The following is an 18,299-nucleotide window of genomic DNA, read 5'->3' as shown; positions in this document are numbered from 1 at the left end:
CAATCCAATATAGCATTTGCCATGTATGGGTCTATCTTCCCTACAGACCTCAGCTGCTGCCCCATCATGACATGTCAAGTCCCTTGCCTCCCTGTGAGTGATTTAAGGCCACGCGATCAAGTGGAGCTTAGCCTGCAAGATTGAGCTCAGGTTTCATCTTGGCCCAGGCTGGCAATCTATTTAGCAGTGATAACACAAGCTTATCAAACTCGTGTACTTGCTCTCCCAGTGCTGTCCCACCACTTCTGGGCTTTCTCCTTGCTCTGCACTGCATGTTGTCTGCATGTTGGTTCCGTGTCTCTGCCCCACCATTGTCCGTTCCGCTTCTAACGCATTTCCACACAGAGAAACGCTGTCCAAAAGAGAGTCTGAGGAAATACGCTGCGGTTTGCAAACTGAATTCCTTAATGACTTTCTCATTAGAAGAGCTCACTGCCAAATGCTGTTTGCGTTTGCCTAAAGGACGGTCTGCACGATTAAGAGTAGCTCTGCTTTACATGAAGTATTGTTTTCAGGCCACTGCCACAGGCAGCTGCTTCACGCCGGGCAAGAGAGAGAGAGAAACGAACACCAGTGAACGCACGGAGCAATCGAGCGACACGAGAAGCCATGGGATATCCTGTCCCAAATTCCCTTCACCACAAGGGCTAGTGCCACACGGGTGCCACGTGGTGGGTAAAGCTGAGGCAGGGTCTGGGTCTCTTGGCGAGGAGCAGCCCAACTGGGGAGGCTGAATTCCAGAGCAGCTCTGCTGTGAAAATATTTCCTGTGAGAATGTGCAAGCCCCAGAAACCAGGAGTAGCAGCAGCTCTCTAGCAGGGATGGATTTCATTTGTCTAGCACATCCATTTCAAGAGCGAGCCTCTAAATGGACATCTTGTTGTTGTTGAAGATTGGTGATGAGACAGTGCACCTCAGCTGCAACAAATGGGCAAAGAATCTTCTACCCCGAGCTTTTTCCCTGGCTGTCAGAATATACACCCACCTGGATTCCTCCTGCATTTTCTTATTTTCTTTTTTTGATCCCATAAATTTTAATCTCTATATAAAGTAAAACCGATAGAAAAATTTCATTGCAAAGGCTTTAGAAATTATTTGATGCATGCCGTCAAAATCTATCATTTCGTCATGGAAAGTTCAGATTTGAATTCATCTCCTTGTCCATAACTTTCTGTTTTTAACAGAGAGACCACAACTCATTGTTTCCAGAGCAGGGCTTTGGAAAATATCCTGAGCAAAGAAAATCCCCAGTGATTTCATTTGCTAATGAGGCTTAAAACTAATATCTGCACAAACAGCTTGCACAAAAAAAGACCTCCAAGCCAAAAAGGGCTTAAAGCCAGGCAGGGGAAGAGAATAGTTCAAGATTAACTTAGTGTCTTCTCTGATCTCCAGTATTCAGGTTTTATATAAAGAAAAATAGCGGGATGGATTCTGGACCTAAAGCCAGTTACGAGCCTTCACATACATACATACTCTGTACCTGACAAGACAGCAGGCCTGGCTGACACCTGTGTAAGAGTTGGGGAAGAACTTGTCTGTGGGTCTCTGTGCTCCCACCACTTGCTTTGCCCACTGCTGTGCTGTATTTTCCATCCTTGAGAGTCTAGGATTTCACTGTGCTTGAAGAGCGCTTGAATACAAGAGGGCAGACTGCTCAGTGGCTGGTAGGGTCATCTCTAATGGCAGACACTGCTCCTAACAGCCCACGCATAGAATACTTCATCCTCACTGAAGTCAGTTCCAAAGGTTGTGGAGAATTTTTTGTGTTTCATTCTATTTGGCTTTATAATGGAGCAGGTAGCACCAAAGGCTGAGCGGTTATAAGTGAGAGCATTTCTTGGACCTATTTGCAATGCTGAAGCCCAGACCTTCTGGTTCTGCAGCCAGTGCCCGACCCATGAGGCCACAGCACCTGCCCCTCTGCCAGGAGTCTGGACCTCTCTCTGCCCCACTTACCACATCTAAACCTTGTGGCTAACAGGAGTGGTCTGCACTCTCCTAGTGCTTTTTCACCTGTAGTCTTCAAAGCATTTCTTTAAGTGGAAATACATTACTTATCAATTTCTACTGTTGACCTAAGTATAGAAATTTGAACACCAGGTGTACTGTGGCTTGATCTCACCAGATGGGGTTTATGTTCCCAGCTTGTTGCAGCACATCGCTTAAACTCTGAGATCACAGTGTCTGATACGGGGAAAAAAAGGGGGTAAAACTTCTGGTTGCTTCCTCGTGGTTATGGTGTGCAGTTGCTGAAGTGCTTGAGATCTGCAGGCACTAACACCTTGCTGCCATGACAGAGGAATAGTAAGGGCCAGTTCTGTACCCAGCGACAAGTTCCCTCCCTTCCGCAGAAAGATGTTTCAGAGCCTGAGTTTGCCCCGTTTCCTTCTGGAATCCCTTCAAACCCACTTGGCCTCCGCAGGAGGGGAGGGACTGACCCCTACATCACAGGGATCAGGCAAATGCCTGGATTTGAACCAGAGAGGGAGGAGGCTGAGAGGTAACGAGAATGAAATCTTCAGCTGGAGCTTGGAGATGCCTTATTTCGGACGTGCTATCTCATTTCCTAGACACGAATATTTTTCCTCCATCATTTATTTTCTCCCAGGTTGAATGACAAAGCCCAGTGCTGTGCTTTCAAACAGTACCAGTTTCTGGAGCACTCAGCCGTCCCTGCTATGCTTCTTGCCTGAGTCAGAAAAAGGGTCCACCTATCATTCAGAGCAAGTGCAAAGAGAGACAGTTTCATCACACGGATACAGGGCTCAAAGAAATGCCAGGCACAATAGGATACAATCAAAAAAGGATCCCTTTAATAGCTTTTAAGAGAAAAAATATCTTCATTTAAAATGTTAGTTCTGACTTTTCAGCAAGACTTTTGGACTTTTGCTCTGTGTATTTCCAAGAACAGGAGTTTGTTTTGCTTCACACATTGAATTATAAAATGGCATGTAATCAACCTTTAAATGGAGCTTGTTTTGCATATTTTAACTTATTCCATCCTCTGCAATACTAACAATATGATTCTCCATTTGAAACTACAGGCTTTCGGGTTTTTTCCGTGTTATTTGTATGACATATATCCGGGATGCATGAAAGGAGGCAGAAATTGTGAAAACGGCTAGAAGTGCACTTTATTTTGTACTTCATACTTCTGGAGTTAAAGGGAAGATGGAAATCGGCCATATAATGAATCTCAGCTATAGAGAATTAGTATCATTTGGTAATAAAGTCTTGCCTGTCTCAAGGGCTCACACACAGCGCTTGACCTCAGAGCAGTTGCATGTAATGTTTTCTCTGTAGAGAATCTACTCATAATGACGTGTCACAGGTGCTCACACATAATATGTTTCCCATCAAAAGTGATCATCCATATTTTATATAGCAGCTTTGATGACAAATATTTTGTACCTCAGCTGCTTTTTCTTCCCCCTGTCAGACTTAATGAAGGAAAGTCATGGATGGTTTTTAAATAATGTCAGCTTTTTAGATCATGTTACTGTGGCTGCCTTTGAAAGTAGTTTCATACAAGAGACACAAGGCAAGGGAATGAGAGACAAGGACATTTTCATTTACTTAACTTTAAAAAGAAAGCCAATTTTTCAGGCTCTTAATTTCAAAATCAGTATATTTTGTATCTTTGGAATCTTCTCAGAAAAAAAAAATACGCTACACTTATTGAGCACTCAGTATTTTGTGAGTCTAGTGAAAGTAAGTCTGATTAACTGAATTGGGGTTGCAGCTTCCCACTATGCAGAATGCCGTTTATTCTCATAATAACGGTATGTTCTGGTTGTAAAAACACTTTTCTCCAGGTTGCTCTACAAAGTGAGTGCCTCGGCAGGCTCAGAGAATTGGGTTCTTATATTCTCATTGGAATTGCTTGTCTGCAGCAGGGCCAAAGTTTGCTCTTCTCCTACATGTTCAGCCCTACTGAGAGAAATAACCCTCATTCCTCATTCTATTAATGAAAGAGGAAAAATGAACTTGAACTCCCTTTGAGGTTTCTCAGATTGCGGGACTGGTCATCAAAACCTCAGAGCATAGAGGAGCTCTTTTCCCATTCATGGGCCATGTCTTTTCTGCCAAAACTGTAAGTGAACAAAGTGCAGAGGTATTCTTGAACTTCCCTGCCACCGGGCAAACTCCCCATAGCTTGCAGAGAGTGGTGGCTTTCAACCTGTAAGCCATGGATTCATATGGGCTTCTGGTCTGCCAGATCTGCCCTTTTTGGATCCGCAGAATGGAGCTGACAAAAGCAAGTTCATTGTGTACGCAAGCTATTTAGCAGTGTCTGCAGAAAAAAATAAAATCAAAACACTAATATAGGCAATCAACGTATGGCACGTGCATATTTATAAAATTATCACTGGCCTGACGATAAGTCAGAACAGGAAGCTGATAGTGTTTACAAATAGGATTTACAAATGTAAATGAGGACTGGATTTCTCTTATATATGAAATATAACCAGGTGTCTCAGGTTGAGAGATGAAAGCTCACGCTTAGAAAAATGCCTGGGTTTTTCAAACAAGATGAGGCCAAAAAAGAGGGGGACACAGGGTCTGGACCTATTTGATGTTTAATTATTTTTCAGATCCAAATTGGTAACAACTTCTAAACTACAGGAAGATGCAACACACTATAGTGTAGTGTGTAATCAGTAATACACTGATTAATGTCTGCTACTAAAAAGATAGTCTGCAATAGCATCCTCTTTTCTGCTACCCCCAAGCTCCTAAAGAAGAACTGAATAGTCTTAAACAGTGAGTGTTTTCCTTTCTTTGTCTGAAGAATTAGAACAATTCAATTTAAAGGCAAATATAATCCTACCTATGCTCCATGCTGGGACTGGAGCAGGGTAAATGCCACAGTTAAGTCTGAACATCAGGTTGTAATTGTTAGAGATTAAAAACATGCCAGAGAGAACATTCCAGGGAAGGAAGGAGGGTGAGAAGGATGGCTCTCCTGTGTCTTTTTATTAAGGCAAATTAGCATTAGATCTTACAAGGGCATATTCCTGCACAGCAGAACTCAATCAAATGGCATTTAGTAAATGAAGAAAATTATACACTAGGTTGATTTTTAATCATCCAGCTAGGAAAAGCAAAGATAAGTGAACACGTATTTATCTGCTGAGCCAAATGCGTATGAGACAGAAAAGCCACTGAAAATAACTAAAATAAAAATAACTGTTCTCTAGGATGCTGCTGTTCCATAACATCTATTTCAAATATAATTTGCTGCTAGCTGTTTCTGCAAGACGTGAGCACATCAGCTGAGCTTCTCATTTTTATGCAGATGAAATAATCGCTGAAATGAAATGTCAGGTCATAAGAGACACAAGAAAAAATGAAGCAATCTTTAGGAGCTGTCAGAGAGGTGGATGGCCCACCCTTCCAAGTACAGAGGAATCATTATTTCATGGTCTTGTCTAATATCTTGTTCTCTCACTTTTTTTTTTTTTTTTTTAATGCTTCTCAGTGCATCCTAATGTGAGCCAGGGTTGCCAAGGAGGGTGTGCTACGTGTTCTGACTACAACGGATGCCTGTCATGTAAGCCCAGGCTCTTTTTTGTTCTGGAGAGGATTGGCATGAAACAGATCGGAGTATGTCTTTCCTCGTGTCCAAGCGGATACTATGGGACACGGTATCCCGACATTAATAAGTGTGCAAGTAAGTGCTGGGGAAAAGGGAAGCGCATGAATTTGCTTGTTCTCTCTTGAATGCTGTGTCCCCTCAGGAGTCAAGTCAACAGAGAAACAGACGGACAGGCCATGTCTTTATTTGTTCAGTTCTTTTATAGTAGTGCAGTAAACATTAACCCAAGCAAGAAGTTAAAGTGAAAGATCACAAAACAGCCTAAAGCTCAGGGATCCTGGCTCTGCATGAATGACCTGCCCAGGACCCAGGTGATGGTGTCCTCCTCTACACCACCACATGAAAAGGAAGCACCAGTAGGTGCCAGGCACTGCCCTCCAGCAGCAAGAGGGAGCGGCGGCAGCTCCGAAGAGCGGGGACTGAGGGATGCTGAATCTCCATGGCTGGAGCCTTTTAACCCACTGCCCTTACCCACCTGACCCCTGCAAGAAGGAGAGAAGATGGCAGGTGGCATTCTTTGGAGATGCGGTTTGCCCTAGTCTCTCTATAGCTTGTCTCACACTCAGTGTAGTCCTCTAAATGCCTGTAGCAGCTGGCCACATTTCAGCTGGCCACTTTTCAGCCTGCTTTGGGGGAAGTTACCGATTCACGTTGCCTTGGGGCTGGGGGACAGAGAACTCTACCACTCTGGCAACATTTTGGCCCCACTATGTATTTTGAACTATAAATGAACTGGAAAAGATTGCAATGTCCTCCCCGCTCCTCTTTTTGTTGTTGAATTCACTGTTTTTGATCCCGCAGGTGATATAAAAACATAAGATCGACGGCCAAGCAACTCTCCCAGTTTTAACCTGGTAATAAAAGTTATTTAATGAACGGACCCCAGAGTAAAATCTTACAGAGTAACTTGACACTGTAAAGTATTTGCTCACTTTTCAGCAGTGTGTGGCCTTGCATATCAGACATGTGCCGTACACAAGTTCTTATGTATTTCTTTTAAAAATATCTGAGAACTGGGAAATATACCACTAATGCCAATTTGGGTAGTCATATAGAGAATACATGAAATACAACGGGACATCTGAGTGGATGTCAAGGATTCATTTGAAAAAGAAAAAGATGTTGATGTCAAAGACCCTTAAGCAGATTCTAAATTCTGGCATATTTTTGTTTCTCCTGGATGAATGGAGACAGATAGTGTGGAACTGGCCCAGTACCTGTGCCCTGTGGGGTTAATTAGTACCTATGCTCTGTCAGTATAGGGCAGAAGATGTATATTGTTATTCTGATGGGCTGTACTCTGTCTTCTGTTTGCATAGGTCTGCAAGAAGACAAGCAGCGTGAGGCTGTTCCACAGCAGGCCATCCTTATTAAACCCTCACTCATGCCAAGGTCTCTTGTGGCTGGCCTCACTGTGTGTACAGGCCACGAAGAAGAGCTAAATAGAATTTGCTTCCTTGGAAGATTGTTTAACATTGCTAGAATTGTGTGATTCTGATATATGTGAGAGAGAGCCCATGGCGTTTCATGGCAAAGAGCAACAACATTGTTGTTTACTGTTTGCATTTCAGAATGTAAAGCTGACTGTGATACCTGCTTCACCAGAAACTTCTGCACAAAGTGTAAAAGTGGGTTTTACTTGTACAGTGGAAAGTGCCTTGAAAAGTGCCCTGACGGGCTGGAAGCCAACAATCACACGATGGAGTGCACTAGCATCGGTAAGTCTGGTCCCCAGGTGTCCTTCCTGGTTTTCTCACAGGAGATGGGGGATCTAAGGAGGGCATGAGTTGCAAGATCAGTTACACCACCAGGGAAGTGCAACTTAAAATGGAAATGTTCTGCATCACAAGATGTGTTCCCTAGCATAACAAACTCAAGGTATTTCCCAAGTCTGCCATTTCACAAGAGGCACAACCTCAGTTGTGCCCCACAAACACAGCCTTGATACTAAGGGCAATCCTGCCTCAGGAAATACGGCCTATTTGGTCTGCCCTGAGGTAGAATGACATCCATCTCTTGCTTGTTCTGTTATTGTGTTATGCAGCACCGCTAACATCAAAGGTTCAAAAATCCTGAGCCAGACCTCACTTGTAGTTGAAAGATTAAAATACTAACTGCTTTGCTTTAGCTCCCTTGTACTACCTGAGCCTTCAAAGCATGCGTGCGTCAACATTTTGAAGCATACCTTCACAAAGGTGAAGGCTAGAAACTAAAACATTCTGGGAAAAAAAAAAAAAACAAAACCCAACCCCCCCAAATGGTATATGGGCATCATCACCTGACTCCAGAAAGTGAGGATTAAAATAAAACACCAAATAGTGCGGCACTGTCACTGAAGGAATGAGATTGGCGACACTGGTCCTGTGACTCACTGGCTGTGGAGAAGAGACCTGCTTTTGTATCTCTCTGGCCTCTGACTCACAATCTCCAATTATTCAAGCCAGGGCAATTTTGGAGGTCACCACACCTAACTGTCTGCTCCATCCCTTTGCCACCCCTCCGGCTGAAAGCAGAACGAGTGATATATTTGCCTCTGGGCTGCTGCAGTTGACATCCTCTGCCATGGGCATGCCGAAGCTGTGGCAAGGTTTAGCTTATTTTAGTCGGCCGGCTGTGAATTGTGGTGGCTGAGGGCTGTGAACTGCGGTGGAAGCGGTAACCTCTTCAGCCACCAGCAACCAGGGAGCACTTAGGCGCAGTCTGGCCGTGATGGAAATCTCCTCCCCCACAGTATCATGCACATTGCTCTCCCTGGCATCGCGTGTTTTGGAGGGGAAGTAATGTAGGAATAAAAATAATGTACAGTAGTTTGGCGTTTTCCTTCTCAAATATATATTAGTTCAGGTGGTAGTGATGGTTTTTACGGTTTTATTTTCAAGCAAAGACTTTCATCTTTGAAAGAAATTCAAGGGATCGTTTTTATTTCTTGATGGCTGTTTCCAAGTGCTGTAGACTTAGCTGCTTTAACAATGAGTCAGTCTCAACTAGGAAAAGCCATTTAAAGCTACGGAGGAAAAACAGAACCTTTTTGTGCACGTGAAGGCCAATTATTTTAACAGGAGAGCTCCAGTGTAATATGAAAAACAAAATGACCCACATGACAATTCACTGGAGGAAGGCTCAGAGATTGCCTGAGGTCAGTTATATTTTTAGGTTTTGAAAAATTTGGAAGTAAATTCTCGAGCTGGAAAAATGTTAACTTACAAATTCCTCCTTATAGAGCGGCTGGAAGTCTTTCCTTCTTCAGCAGTGGTTTATAGTCTTAAGCACGCATGTGAACATAAATATAAATGTTTACTATCTTTTTGCAAGAGAAGGATACTGAGGAGACCGCACAAAAGGACAGTTATTAAAAGCATGTTGTTAAGCTTCCAAGGTTACTCCCATTTTTGTCTACACTGTTCGGACAAGTGTCTAGCTGCACACCTTTTGAGTTCCCAACAGTACAGGTTGCACATTCAGATCACTGTGATTTATAAACTGTAATCCAGCCTTTTCTGAAAAGCTTGTGTCCCCCCCAATCCAAATTCTCCTCTGCTTTGCCTACTTACAGCTTGTATATGCTACAGACGGTGGCTCTTTCACTATTTAAGCTGAATACCAAGCAGCAGGTCACCAAAGATACTCGATTCTTAATGTAATGCCTTTTGATATCAGTTGGTCCTATATAACTCTATTGATTTCCAAATTCAATACCTCTGAGACCAGCTGCAGCAGCTTGACCCCATGACTTCACTCTCCTTTCACATAGGCATGACCAAAGTTTAATTCCACTGAAGCTACAAAGATTTATACCTCCACAAAACCAGAGCAACCTCAGAACAAGGCCCAGTAACTGATTTCATTGAGATCAATTGCGTTGTTGTTGTTGCCCCGTTTCAGGAACGGAATTACAAAACAGCGAGTACAAAATAGTAACTGACATAATTATTTGACATTATTTTGTGCAGTATATCCTCAGCAGCCCAATTTCTGTCAACTCACTGCTGCAAATCCTGATTAATTCCATTAATTTTTGCCACCTTTTGGCTGATGCAGAATAAAATGAATGTAGCATATGCATTGTGTATACAAAAAGATATTGGCCAGGCTCAGCTTGTCCTATGTTTATTGCAGTGCACTGTGAAGCTAGTGAGTGGAGTCCATGGAGCCCTTGCACAAAGAAAGGAAAAACATGTGGTTTCAAAAGAGGAAATGAAGTAAGGGTCAGAGAGATCGTACAGCATCCGTCAGCAAGGGGCAATCCTTGCCCAGCTACAAGCGAGAGCAGAAAATGTATTGTACAAAGAAAGAGATGTCAGAAGGAAGGAAAAGGTACTACGTTATCATCATCATCATAATATGAGATTGGTATTGTGCTTGTTTAATAACTCACATCTGAATTCCCAGGCCTCGATTGCAGGCTTCACCAAAGCTCCCATTGATGTGGTGTTCTTTGGGCTGGAGAGAACTGTGCCCTTGCCTGGAGTAAATAAAGTCCTAACGCTGCTCAAAAAACGCGCTTCGTGTGATCTAGAGAGGACAGGGTGGGCTGGATGGGAAGGCACATTCTCTCTCGGTTCTGCTGAATGAGCTGCCAAGATGAGGGGTCGCATGTAGAGCTCAGAACAAAAAGATCCATCATAAAAGATGTCAGGGGGGGAGTTGTTTGTTGGGTATCTGGCAGCCAAGTTTCACACTTCAACCATGGGATTACTCCAAACCAATTTGTATTTCATGCTTCCTTACAGGTAAGACCGTAACTCTTGCAATTGCAGCACTGTGGCCTCTCTCCCACCCTGAACTCCTTCTACTAGCTTTGACTGAACAACGTGGCCTGATCCTGCCATCTGCAGCTGGCTCATGAAGTCCCAGCATGGGAGAAAGACCACAATACTGCATGGCAGCCAAGGGAAACTCCACTTGGTTTCAGCCAATAAGCAAGAGTGCCAGCAGAACCACCCCTCCATGCAAGCCAGCTCGTTGGCTTATTCCCCATCACGGCACCCAGTGAATGGCATCCCACATGTTAAGAATGGGAGATGCTTAAGAAGTCTATGAAATAATAATTTATACAAATTTCACCCAGTAGAGATTGTTGTTCTGTTGTTCCCTTTTCTCCCCGTCTTGCCATGGGGAAGTTACTTGCTTTGTCCCCGGTGCAGTTACTCTGCTTGGCACAGGAATGTTGATGGAATATTTCCTTTTCCCCATCCCTCCCATTTCCCCTATCCTTCCCATTTCCCCATCCCTTCTATTCCCCCCTTTCCTCCCAACTCAAAAGCAAGGTTTCACTCCTTTTGAGGATGAGTGGAACAGGTGGAGCAGCTGCCCCCTGTGTGAACTTCTGTGAGCCAGCGTGAGCTGCTGGTACCAAGTACTAACTTACTGTTCCATAGTTAAATGATCTCTAGGGTTGCTGCAGATTACTTATGGAAATGTTAAAGGGGTTTGGAGCTTGCAATCCCTTTGAAGGTTGGCTTGTTCCCTCCTGGGGATATACCTCATGAGAAGGGAAATAATGTAAGAAGGAGGACCTTATGAACCAGACAGATGCAGATGCCTTCTCCCCCTGACCCAAGAACTGGCTAGAGCTACTGATTTATGGGAACCTATGGAGTAGATGTCACCTCCTCCTCCTCGTGTCCAGCAGTGCCTTGAAGAGGTAGAGAGGTGTATCTGCTTCAGGGAAGCAGCCAAGGCAAGCTATTTATGAAGTCCCTAATGCTTAGAATCTATGTCCAAAATGTCCATGCTTGCTTCTGCTCCTGCACGGTGGCACAACTTGGAACACAGCCTCTCGTTAGCCCACTGCAACTGGGGGAAGTGTCCTTTTTTGTCTACCAAAGCTAATTTTGCCAGAGCAAAAAATATAGTACTGAACTGTAATTTTGGAACTGTGAAACTGTTTTTTTGAGGCGATAATGATGTTTTGTATTTGCTTATGACAATTTGGCAGTCTCTTCAGATTGGACAAGACATTTCTCTTTGAGAAATGCCTGCTGTTCCTGCGTAGTAAGTACTTTAGAAGAAACTACTCACGTATTTTACTGTCAATTCTTATTTTACGGGGTCTGAGCCAAACCATACTTGAAAAATACTGTGCACCACAAGAATTCATTCACAATCATGAATCTTTTTCTTTCTTTTTTTTTTTTTTTGTTTCTGCAATGTGCATAAAGGTGGGGTATTTTCTTCCTTTTGAGCAAGTCGCAGACTATATTCTAGCCTGTTTGACAATTAGTAGATAATTCCTTTGAAACCAATGCAGGCAGATGGAACCTATGTTCCAAATCTACCCATGCCCTTGGAATTTATAATGTTTGTGTTGGAGAGCCATTTTTTTTAATGACGTTCTGAAATCCACCACTATAAACTCAGTGTCCACAAAAGTCTGTCCCATTCACTTTCACACACCTTCACAGGGAGATTAATTTTTTTTTTTTTTTTAAAAAGATAGTTCTTCATAAAACTGGGGGAATTCACACATAAAACATTAGGTTAAAAATGCTTTAAGGCATGGATTATGGTGACAAGCCAGGAAACTGAGAATTAAGCTAAAAGTTTTCCTTCTGTTCCTACTGGAATGGGGAAATGAAGCTTTCCAACTTTAATCTCCCAGCAAATTATCTTCCCTAGTGCCACTGTCCCTTGTTACACAGAGAGAAACCTCTGTTCTTCTTTGAACAACAGAATAATTGCATGACAAACCAAGCCAGGCTCTGTTCTTACGGCTAGCTGCGTCCAGTCAGACAGTGCAGAAGGAGATGACAACAAAAACACTTTGGGAAAGGGAAGGAAAAGCAAATATGTTCGTATTTACTGTTAAGAAATATTGAAAATGCTCTTTTGTATTGTATGGTTCCCCATTGCTGCTCAGGCATTGCTTTGGAGTTTAGCTTTCACAGCACCGGCATTCGAAGTCTAGCAGCAGACCCAGCAGTTGCCAACAGTGCTGCTAATCTTTTCTCCACGGCCGTGAAGAAAGAGTTAGCTTGGTCAGCCTCTGCCGTTTCCATGTTGACTAGATGTCTGTGGCCGAGGGAGTTAGGGCAAAGACCACATGATGACGGGGTATGCTCGTCACAGATGCCTCAATGACTTTGCTCGAGAAGTTGAGGTCAGAGACAGGATGTTAGTCAGTTAAGTCGCTGCTATCGCACAGAAGCAAGGACATGTTTCTGGAATGGCTACGCAAAACAAGATAAAATGGATGAAAAGGGTTTTTTTTAATTTCCATCTGCTGGTGTGTCATTAAATCTGGTGAGATCTATTACAACTCTTCTTTTTCCCTCACTGGCTATAAAACAAAGTTTTACTGGGAGAAGGCGCTATCATTTTCAGAATGAATGCAAACAAATGGGAATAATGAGGATACAAATAGCCCAACTAGCCCAAAAGGCTCTTTTTACTCATTATTGCACTAAATTAGTTGATCCCAGTGTGTTCTGACATGGTACTCCCATGTGTTTCACATACATGTTGTTTTTATAGCTCCGTCCCATCCATATCTCACCGTAATTTATTTCATAATTCTCCTCTTTTAATTCCGTGAGGGTCAGTTCTTTTTAGTCTGCATGACTATGATTTTAAGTTCCAGTTTCTTCTTCTTCTTCCTTTCTTTCTCTCACATATTTTGTTTTGTACCCCCAGTGCAGTGCACTCTTACTTTTACCCTTCCACACATAACATCTTCTTGACTCCTACCTTTCACTGATAGACATACATTGAGAGTCACATGTTTCCTGTAGCCATGTCCATTAATGGCAAACGGCAAATAGATGTATCAGAAAAGCATAACTTGCAGGTCTCTTCAAACACGGCAAGTTATCCATATTATTTCTTTGCCTTAATAAATGTGCTCTCACCAGACACAAGTCCCTTTGGACTGCTGTCTGCAAACGTGTGAGATGCTTGACTTTTACTGGCCAAAACCCAAATATCAGAATTGCATACAAAAGTATCTGTGGGGAAGGAATTGCATGTTTTCATGCATGAGTAATTCTGCCAAGAAGAGAACATTCACCGTATGACTTTCTGTTGAGTCCCAACTAAACCCCTCAGAGAGCAGAGTGTTTTAAGTGCTTTCAGGCACCGTGTTCTGATCAGTTTGAAGCGACTAAAACCACCCACCAAAATACTTAAGTGTGTAGTTTTGAACAAGGAAGACATCTTAGAAAGCTGGGTATTATGCAAGCCAATAGATAGGCTGCATTGGTTACACAGTTGTATTGTTGTAAACAAATAGATAATACATTTACATTGTTGATTCTTCCGATCATGATTCATTTGCATGCTGGTGGCATTTAGATGTTCAAAGGAGACAACCAATGTTAACTGTGTCCAGTTCTGTGCAAACGCACACCAAAGGAAGCTCCTCTTCCTAACAGGCAAAAATTCAAGCATTAGACATGAAGACACGGTGGGGTGACTGTAGAATAGCATATTTCTTTTTCACCATGGAGTGTAGGAATTGTCACCTTGTAGAGTCTGAAAGCAGAATACTGTTATGAAAGGAAGAAGGCAATTTTAGTCAAAATTCTCAAGACTGCAACTGCCTGGAGGCAAGGTAGCTTGCCAGTTAAGGGCTTGTGCTGTAAGGAGAATACAGATATTATGCTGCGATCGTTTTTTTAGTGTACAGCAAGAATAAGAGAGAAAGCAGCGTCTTTGAGATGAGGAGCTGAATTCTAGATGCAGAATGGTGAACAAAAGGGAACCAAGGGAACAGGAGTTGTTGTTGAGCAGGTCTAACAAGGAAGGGTATATATTTTGGGGAAATAAAATGGAATAAATGCTTCTGTCCTGCACTGCATACATGTGAGTATAAAAATCCAGGTTTGAATTGAATAGCTCAGAGAACTGAGACTCAGGACATCTCTGTTGTTTCTTTGAACTAGTTCCTCCACCCCTTACTGCTATACATTTGCATAACGCTTCAGACATATTAATCAGATCATGTCTGAAAATGTCTTCAGTTAGCTATGGTGTGAAGAAGGAATCCTATCAGGCATCCGTGAAATTTCCAAAACCACCACTCAGCTAAAAATCCCAAGTTATTCATCAAGATTTTACTTTAGCTGAAAATAATGTAACTTAATATTAACAAACTTAAAATATTACGTAATAAACTAATTTCACTCACTCAAACTCATTGAGTTACTCACCCTAATGTACACACTCTGACTCCATATGGATCCACGTAACAATGGAGCACAGAGGGCTCGGGAGTCTAAACTAAGTGGTCCCTTTATTATTTCTCAGAAAGAAAAGTTTCTGCAGTTGATCTCCGGTTGAGGTGCACTAATTTCATTAACAGTCAGTTAAGCTGTCCCAGGCAAAACAGAGAAAGAAAATCAGACCGCCTACTAAAATCAAAGAAAAGATGCGTAAGTTGCATTGCATTTTAAAATGCACGTGTAACTACAGTAGTGAAGGAAAACATTTAAAATCAGTGGGAGTTTCACCACTTCTTTGTACAGGTTTTGAGCCATGGCACATAAAATCAGGGTTTTGTGATCTTCACAACCCTTATAAACTCCTATATAGCCACGTAAGACTTGCATAACTATGTGCCACATCAATGTGTTTATTCATGTGGTAATACTTAATTTTCCCCAAACATTCTGGACTGTTAGGCCTCTGGAACAGTTGCTTGTGCATTTTGCTGAGCCGTGTTGTCCCACTGGACAACCTTAATTTGTCGTGGATGCGATTTTCACAGAAAGGGTTTTGCTGTCTGAGAATTCAGAGAAGGAATGACAAGCTGGGACTCTACTGAGCCTCCATAGACTTGGCAAGAGCATGATGGGATTTACTGCACTTAAGCCAGACAGCAACAATTAGTTGTTTTTGTCAAAGCAAGGGTCATGTTAGTGGTGGGGTTAATACTGCACCTGGGGAGGGAGATCCACAATACTGCAAGATGGATTCTAAGAAGATTCTAATTTGCCTCCTGAAAGTGCCTGTTTCTTCCCAATGACTGTTAAGGACAGCCTAGTATGAGTGATCTAGACTTTTACCCTCTAACTTTTAAATTAAAGGGCACGTTTTCTCCACCTGCACAGTAATGACTTCACAACACTGCAAAATCTAAACCAAGGTCCCCACAGGCTGACTCTGTAAGCAAGAAGAGCATGTTTCAGGGGACCCATGGGTCAGCCACATTAAAACAAAAAGTAGAGTTGAAAATACTCATTCCCAATACTAACTTCATTTAGTGTTGGCAAAATCAGGGTTAGAGCAGTGTTTAGCTGTGTTTGTTGATAAACATCTAGTAATGGTTCTACACCTGCTTATTCAAAGGTGAATTGACCTTTATTGAATCATAGAATCACAGAATGGTTTAGGTTGGAAGTGACCTTGGAGATCATCGAGTTCCAACCCCACTGACATGGGCAAGGGACACCTCCCACTAGACCAGGTTGCTCAAAACCCCATCCAACCTGGCCTTGAACACTTCCAGGGACGGGGCCTCCACAACTTCCCTGGGCAATTCATTCCAGTGCCTTACCACCCTCAGAGTGAAATTTTTTTTCCTGATATCTATTCTAAATCTACCCTCTTCAAGTTTGAAGCCATTACTCCTTGTCTTATGACTACATGCCCTTGTAAAAAGTCCCTCTCCAGCCTTCTTGTAAGCCCCCTTCAAATACTGGAAGGCTGCTGTAAGGTCTCCCTGGAGCCTTCTCTTCTCCAGGCTGTACAACTCCAACTCTCTCAGCCTGTACTCATAGGAGAGATGCTGCAGAACAAGCTATGTCAAGAATAGTCTGTTCCTATACACTCCACATACCAAAGATCAAAGTCTCTTCCCAGGGCAATGGAGGCCCACACCAGTCCTATAATTCCTCAGTGTATTATTTTTAAACATTCTTTTCTGATTTTAAAAAAAAATGTAATTGGGGGAAATTCTGGATATTTTTGGTACTGAGTATTTTTACTTAATCACATTTAAGTCCTAAGCACTGCTATGCAGGAAAGTAAGATATTCCAGTCACAGCTCATCCCAAAAGTCACATCCTCTCCCTCATGTATAGCTCAGTGGCATTTAAAACAAGAGGTCTGGAGCGTGTGAGCCAGGGAGACATCACAGCACACAGTTCGCTCGTATAACTGTGAGAGATGGGGTGTCCTGTGTGAAGGTCACTAGTGTGGTTATGGTTAATGACCCCACTCCATGGCAGGTCACAGGACTTCTGAAGCCTCAAAATGAACACAAAGCTAATTACTGCATCCCTGTGTTTACATACTGCATACGCCAGTGGGTCATAACTCTGGCCTTTGCGAGCCTCAGTTACTATAATTGAGGAATCTGTCTTGTGAAGAGTTTGGTTGTTTATTTTCTGTTTGTTGCTGCCAAGAGGACCTCTCATTTCCTTTCCTTGCAGGGGTTTTGACTCTTTAACTTTAACACATTTCCAGCCTCCAAGGGGAAGGCTGTTGAGACTGGGAATCCGCGAGTTGTAACTTGAAGGGAAATGGCGTCCTGGGGATGCCTTGAGCAAGGCAGGGCACGGAGAGCACAGGGCTGCCCACTGCCGCGGGCCGGCAGACGGGGACGCGGTCTAGAAAAGAGACGTGGGTGAGAAGGGTTAAGAGGGAAAAAGAGGACCAATATGAGTCGGAGCGATTTGTGAATCCAAAATAGCTAGTAGTAGAGGATGTACTGGTTCTACAGTTCAAGGGCTGAAAAGGTTGGGAAAAGACATTTTTAAGCTTTAATCCTAGCATTCTCAAAATTTAATCACAGGCAGTTTTGAAAGTCTGACTAAGTTACTACCTGCAAACTGAGACCTTAAAATCTGAACTAGTTAATAGTAATACTGTGTTTTGCTGCAAGTATTTTTATTTTGTTTGTGTTAGTGTGAACACTAAATTCTCATCCTACCTCCCGGTTCTGACAGATACGTATCAACCGCGCAAGTCGGTAATACGTACACGCTGCGTGCCTCTGCACATAGGGTACTATACATGTATACACTGTGTACTTGTGTGTCATGCCAAGGTTGTATTCTCTGAATAATATGCATCTCGAGGAACAGCCAGGCTGACGATGGCTGTGGCTATGCACCAAACTGCCAGGCCCTCAGGTATCAAAAGTGGTTTTAGCCTCACGGGGTGCTGGGCTGACGCCGTCTCTGTGTTTCTCGGCAGATCTTCTCCTCTCCTGCTGCCAGCTCCTCTCTTGCCACCTCCCATCTTCTCCCTGTTCTGCAGAGCCTGGGAGCAGAGAGGAGGTCGCTCAAGTTGCCCAGAGGTCCTCTGGAGTGTGCTCTAAAAAATGTGCTGTACACGCTGCGGATAAACAGCATCAACCTCATATTAACAGGAATGGTGACAAAGCTGAGTAAGAAGAGTGTGGTCAATTGCCCCCGTTAAGGGAAGTGAATCAGAAAATAACTGATTGCATTCTTCTGTTAAAATGTGAACGATGTGAGAGCTGTTATCCTCAGATCACTAAACCAAATAAGGGCTAGAAATCAGCTCTTTTTCTCTTTCTGATCTTCCCTTCTGGTGCCTCCTTGTGCTCCAGAATTGGCTGGCTGACTATCTTTAAGTTGCCTGAGCTCTGTGGGAAAAACAGGAGGGAATACAAAACTCTCATGAACCCCTCTTCCCCCCCCTTCCAAAATGCTCATCAAGTATTCATTCAGCACCAAATTTCCAGCACCTGCCTAAAATCTTGCCTCTTGAATAAAAATGTTTGGGATTGAGA

At 43.0% G+C, this 18,299-nt stretch overlaps 1 protein-coding gene across 1 annotated transcript in view; it reads left to right on the top strand.

Moving 5' to 3' along the window:
- The window catches only part of RSPO3 (R-spondin 3), a 63,385-nt gene that overhangs the window by 29,601 nt on the left and 15,485 nt on the right, over positions 1–18,299 (top strand). Inside the window, exons 2-4 of the mRNA XM_082481832.1 lie at positions 5,486–5,677; positions 7,174–7,320; positions 9,698–9,916. Coding sequence (XP_082337958.1) covers positions 5,486–5,677; positions 7,174–7,320; positions 9,698–9,916 — 558 coding nt within the window. The remainder of the gene's footprint in view (positions 1–5,485; positions 5,678–7,173; positions 7,321–9,697; positions 9,917–18,299) is intronic.

The sequence above is a fragment of the Vanellus vanellus genome (assembly GCF_965231255.1).
Source record: "Vanellus vanellus genome assembly, chromosome: 3".
NCBI lineage: Eukaryota > Metazoa > Chordata > Aves > Charadriiformes > Charadriidae > Vanellus > Vanellus vanellus.
Note: the sequence above shows the minus strand (reverse complement) of the source record. Positions and strands in the feature narration are given on the sequence as shown.